The 6,599-nt window shown below is 38.6% G+C and overlaps 1 protein-coding gene across 1 annotated transcript; it reads left to right on the top strand.

Annotated features, from left to right (window-relative positions):
* Positions 1-1,241: 1,241 nt before the first annotated feature.
* LOC121370655 lies at positions 1,242-6,060 on the top strand. The gene is made up of 2 exons (XM_041496041.1): positions 1,242-1,611; positions 5,829-6,060. Exons 1-2 carry the CDS (start codon positions 1,275-1,277, stop codon positions 5,942-5,944), a joined length of 453 nt encoding a protein of 150 aa, XP_041351975.1. The 5' UTR covers positions 1,242-1,274; the 3' UTR covers positions 5,945-6,060.
* Positions 6,061-6,599: the final 539 nt, after the last annotated feature.

The following is a 6,599-nucleotide window of genomic DNA, read 5'->3' as shown; positions in this document are numbered from 1 at the left end:
CTGAAAGCGCTATGGCTGTTTCAAAATAGCATTGCTCTATTTAACGTTTGGGACGTTAGATGGAATTTGGTATACTACTACCTATAAGGTCTGTGTCATATATTGATTGCACGATCAGAGGACATTTGGTACAACATGAAGCAGGGGCCCACGGCAGTTCGCCTACTGAATAGCCAAACAGATTACTCTATGATAATATATAAATGTAATTTGTCGCAAAAAAAAAGGTTCTTTATTAACATATCATATCTCACTGATTGCCGATAGTTTGGTATATATAGGAATTACAGCCTAAATACCGAAACAGATTACTGTATGATAATATATACATTTAATTTGTCGCAAAAACATTCTTTATTGACATTTCATCATATGTCACTGGTTGCCGATATTTTGGTATATAAATGAATTGCGGCTACGCATTGATAAACGAGAAGACAAAACTTAAATCATTTATAGCGAACGTTACAATGCAATATTAGACTATTACTATAGGTGTCCAGGGAATTCGTTTGAAAAAGCATTCGGTTAGCGGCGTGCGCAGAGTGGGGAGGGTTTGGTGTTCAACTCCTTGCTACAAGCAATTTGGGGGATTTAGTGTAATTTCTTGGGTAGGATATCCCAACACACCCTCTCCCCCCCCCCCCCCCCCCCCCCACACACACATACACGCATACCTAAAAGCTTCTCTCGTCACAGTCACAACTCTTCCCCAGCCCAGCGTCCTATGCATGCACTTGTCACCGTCTCTATGAGACAAGCCTGTTATGACGTCTGCATTACCTTAAGAGTCTGGCTTTCGCTAAAATATTAATCCATTAATCCATTGCATATAATGATTTTATTGATATTGTTGTCTTTAGAGACACCTAACTTTTACAATAACAGCTCAATAGCCATCAAATCAAACAGAAAGGCAACAAAGAACAAGCTAACACAAAACAGTGATGCCGGTCTAGAAAGGTAAATCAAAGAATCTACACAATGAGTCTTTAGATGCAGATGATGTTGTAGACAAATTGCATTCGTGCACTTCTCTTTCGAAGAAATATATCTTAAGTTCTCTTTGTACTCTTTGTACAAGGTGGCTGTTACACGTGTCCTTTCCTAAGAGCTTTAACTATATTTTAATAATTCACGAATCTCTTCTTTTTTTTCTCTTTTCTTTTTGTCTTTTTTGTTATGTTTTGTTCTCTTTTTTATTTAAAGAAGAGTATGAACTACATGTAACCTGTTCCAGCAGTAACATCTTGATCAATTCTGAACCAGAGACGATGGCGGTTCGCTCGTGTACATTAGGATCAGGCCTCCATATTAGACTCTCACTTGTGTTGTTACTCTATTTGGAAATTGTCACCAATCAAGCTTGTTCCACAATTATACCGTTCTGGTATGTTTCGTGCTATGCGGATTTTAACATTAGTAAACTGGACTTGTATAATGTCAGCCTGCTGAAATTTCACGAATGCGCGCAGGACTGCGCAGAGACCTCAGTTTGCTGGTCTTTTCTGTTCGACAGTCGCCATGACACATGCGCATCTTACCGTCTTAAATCTACGAACACCGGTCCATTCCCAGAAGCAAAGTACTTTCTGAAATATGAAACAGAAGGTAAATCTGATTTAGTTTTTTTTCTCTAAGACTTCAAAGGTTGAAACAATTTTTTCGTTATTTAATTATTATAATTATCGTATATTACATATGATTCGCATGGTTTACGTAACAATAAAGCTCCAGGACCAGATGGTATAGCGAACGAATTCCTGAAAAATACTAAATCATACCTGACACCATTTTTAAAGATTTTATTTAATAACATATTTGACTGGTATATATCCCAATAGTTGGGGGAGAAGTAGGTCAGATCAGGTCATAGCGCTTTACGTGCACATTCAGAGCAAGCTGTTGTAGCGCACGCCTCTCCAGGACAGGAAAGGTGGTGGTGGTGGTGGGGGATAATGGTGCTATGGAATTTTGAATGGAGCCAGAATTATGCCAAAAGAGAAAAGGTGCGCAAGTTTGATTGAAGAATTTGGGCGCAATTTTGAACGGTCGGTCAAAAAGAAAGTTCCGGAGCTAATATAGAAACATCTCCCTGGGTTGTCCATAGGGCCCTTAAAAGGGCCTGACCGCTTCGGAGAGAGGTATCATATGCCCCATTTTTAAATCTGGATCAAAAAATGAGCCAAATAACTATAGAGGGATTTCATTGACTGATTCTGTAAGTAAGATTTTTGCATCGATTTTAAATGATCGCTAGCGAGGCTGGTGTGATGAAAATTTAACAATTGAAGAAAACCAAGCAGGCTCTCCATGCAGCTACTGAGAAGTATATTTGTAAATGTAAGGGAAGATTTTATTGCTTATTTGTAGATTTTTCAAAAGCATTTGACACACTGCGGCATAGTCTAATTGAGATTGGCATCTCAGGAAAATGTTTAACAGTATTGCATCCATGTATAGTAAACTCAGCGCTAGTGTAAAGACAGTAAATGGGCTCTCTGAATATTTTAAGTGTAACGTCCGTATACATCAGGGTTGTACTCTTAGTCCTCAATTTTTTTTAATTTTATATGAATAAACTGAGTAAATTCTTCAAAAACACTGGTAATCATGGAGTATTCATTTCAGCTAATATGGAGATCATGCATACTTTGATATTTGCAGACTATGTTGCCACACTTGCTGATACATGCTCTCAGTTACAAACCAATATTAAAGTTTTTGAACTGTTTTGCATAGCTACTGGAATGAAAATTAATCTTGATAAGACTAAAGTTATGGTATTTAGAAATGGTGGTCCCTTTCGATCATATCAAAAGTGGTTTTACATTTTCTAGGTATTATGTTCACTCCTAAATAAAATGCGTTGAGTAACATTTCCTTCCTTTGTCAAAGTTATTTGATGATAATTATTTTAGATGATGTTGGGTATATTAATTGGGCTACAAAAATTAAAACAAATTTTATTTAATTATGGTTTTGGTTTTGTATGGCTATGTCAGGAAGTAGGTAATATTGATTTGTTTATCTCATTGTTTAAACAGAGATTTTAAGACAATTTACAGCAACAATGGTCAGCTGATATAAATATATCTGCCTCATGTTATTATTACAAGCAGTATAAATCTCCATTGAATATCGAACGGTATTTGCAACCTAACTTTGCGGTACATGTGAAAAGGGCCTTGTCGAAGTTTAGATGTAATAACTTTGGATTAGCTGTAGACACTGGTACATTTAACAATATAACCTATGAATAACGATTATGCCCTTTTTGTAGATATAATGATGAGGGTTTTTTTATTGAAGACCAACTACATGTATTATATGAGTGTAAAAAGTATACGGACTTAAGAAAAAAGTTTCTTTTTTATTTTATCAATAAATATTCGCATGTACCATCTTCGATTACTTTTGTGAAGCTGATGTCATCTACAAATGAACTATTTCTGTACAATTTGTCATTGTTTTTATATCAGGTATCTGTAATAAGAAAGCTAAGTGATGATGTTTTATAAGTTAATCACTTGCATGCGACAAAATATATATGATGTTGTTTTGGTGTATTTTGGGCCTGTGGCCATAATATTGAATAAACTTGTTCTTGTTGTTCTTGTGATATGATTCGCATGCCTCCAAATAAGGCAGACCGTTGTTGGGACAGCTTAATGTTTGAATCCGATGCAATATCAGTCGTAAAGGCAACACACCACTATTTTTCGTATCGTTGCTTGTAGCAGGTTAATATATTCCGGTTTAGGAAATAGTTCCTCATAAAATAAAAACAACCCACAAAATACCGATATGCTTTTTGAAATCTTTCTTTGATGATTACACGTAGGTTGACCTCTGTAGTATTTAAGTAACACATTGGTTTGAAGTTACTTGTTATATGTAGTACTAATTTATAACAACTGTGCAAGTGGTATAGTGCCACTTGTATAACAGCAACACAAGGCAGTGCTCAGGCATGAGGGCTGTTAACTGAAAAAGTTCATGGTCGACCTATGTTGCTTGTTTACACGGTGCTTGTCAGTTGAGAGCACCCCTAAAATTAGTAGTTACATGACCATCTCGACAGTGTTGTATTCCTCACAGAATATATTCTGACATAGAAACTGTGTGAACTGCGTGTGGTAATTAATGGTGGCGTGTAACCTAAAAGTTAGAGAAGGTTCGGCGGACTCGAATCAATTGGATGGAAATTCCCATTCAGTCGGGACAATCGTCAAGTTCCCGAGTTGGTCATATCAGTCGGTAGAATCAGTGCTCCACGTTGTTTGTACTTGCATGGGTAAAAGAGTTAAAGTTTATTTTGTTCAACGACATCACTAGAGCACATTCATTTAAGCTTTTGGATGTCAAACATTTGGTAATAGTTTACTCTTAATCTTAGAGGAAACAAGCTTCGTTTTTCAATTAGCAGCAATATTTTATATGCACTTTTACACAGACAGGACAGCACATACCACGGGTGCATAGAAAGATCATTTACTTCTTCACGGAAGCAGTGGCCTGTTTTACTAGAATAGAAAATTAACCACAGCAGAATGATGATAATACATGGTGAAGTGTGTTCAGTCCAACACATTTGCCCGAATGTCTCCATCGTCTTTGCCCAAATGAGTACATTTGCTCCAGCATTGGAGGTGGGGTGGGGGAGGGGGGGGAGAGCCACCCCATCCTCTCCTCATACGTTTATGAATATATTGGTCGGCTGGGTGTTTCTGGGGAATATGTTCATGTATGTAATGCATGTTAGTGTACTTTGGAATACTGTAGGTCCCTCTTCAAAACGTTGTACCCCTCACTAACCCAGGCACGAGAGACTAGCCCTGTTGTTTTATTCTAAAGAGAGGAAATTAACTGACGCCACATACGGAAAAGCAGCAAAAGATATCTTATTTGCACATTTCCATAGACCAGGCAGTATATACCACGACCTTTGATGTACCCTCAAGGGTCAGTGATATGGGAGAGGGTGGACTCTAGTCCATGGAGAAGGATCGATCCTAAGACCCATCACACCTGAGTCTAATGTAGTTTTGAGTTTGAGCTCCTTTACACATCTTCAGACCCATGAGGATCACCATTTACCATGTAGCCCACGCAAACCCCTGGTTATTGTGGTTTTCGTAACACGTCTATAACCTAAGTATGCAAAACGCCGCCAGCTTACGGGTGAGGGTTAAGGTTTTTGGCGTGTTAACAATGGGCTGTACAATAGCCTAGTGTTAACCTAACCTAGGCACGAGAAATCGACCCTAAGAGCAAGCACAGTGCTTGGTGTATGTAAGGTGACACTTTAATATGTCAGTCTGTCTATGATTGTGTTGTTAAAAGTTCGTTTTATTTAACGACACCACTAGAGCACATTGAGTTATTAATCATCGACTATTGGATGTCAAACATTTGGTAATTTTGACAATAAGTTTTAAAGAGGAAAACCGCTACATTTTTCCATTAGTAACAAGGGATCTTTTATACGCACCATCCCACAGACAGGATAGCACATACCACGGCCTTTGATATACCAGTCGTGGTGCATTGGCTGGAACGAGAAATAGCCCAATGGGCCCACCGACGAGGATCGATCCGAAACCGACCGCGCATAAAGCGAGCGCTTTACCACTGGGCTACATCCCGCCCCCTCAAATAGGTAAATGTTTTGTCATATGTTCCCACATCCTAATTGTCTTTTATCTAACAGCCTTAAGAGATACTGGCCATCTTAGCATAAATTCAATACCTTCCCCTCCTTACCACTGGACTACGTCCCGCCCCATGATTGTGTTGTAGTCACATGCCCGTTTTCTGTCTTGTAGATACGTGTACGCAAGCACCAGCAGCTGAATGTTACCGCGACGCGAATAGTGGCAGAGCGGACTACGCCGGGCGGAAAGTAACGACAGAATCAGGGATCACGTGTCAGAGATGTTAACGTTTGTGTTTAAAAACACTATATGCAATATATCAACCAAACTGTGACCCATAAATATCAGTACTACAACCCCTACCTCAAAGTATTAACTGCAGAAAATGGTACCTTTCATGGCTCATTTTCGGTATAACCAGATGTTTCTGCAACACCCCTAGTTTCGCACAAAATTTTAGTACTTTTTTTTACAGGTACCCCATACATGTTCCAAGCACAAGGCTACTTGACACAGTGGTACTAGATCAAATAAAATTGCATACATTTTTAGCCCAGATGAAACTAATTTTTTTTACAACCAACACACTCACATTTATAACCAATCACAGGACTTGTGGTGTTAACTTCTCTATCAAAAGTTCGGTACACCTCGAACTGCGACCCAGCCGGAAATTAATTGGTATAGTGCAACCTGTACCCAGACGCCTCGCATACCGCGGCAGAAAACTTCTGTCGTGACCCTGACGGTGATGGTTACCCATGGTGTTACACAACCGATCCCAACGTCAGATGGACCGGTTGTAGAATCCCACATTGTACAGACTAAATAAAAAAGACACCACTAGAGCACATTTTTTATTAAATTGACAGGCTCTAGTTGTTAAACGGCGTATTGTTTTACTAACAGAACAGCTGAAATCAGACAGTATTTACATTTTAT

Source organism: Gigantopelta aegis, chromosome 4 (assembly GCF_016097555.1).
Source record: "Gigantopelta aegis isolate Gae_Host chromosome 4, Gae_host_genome, whole genome shotgun sequence".
Lineage (NCBI taxonomy): Eukaryota > Metazoa > Mollusca > Gastropoda > Neomphalida > Peltospiridae > Gigantopelta > Gigantopelta aegis.
This window is presented reverse-complemented; position numbering and strand designations above follow the sequence as displayed.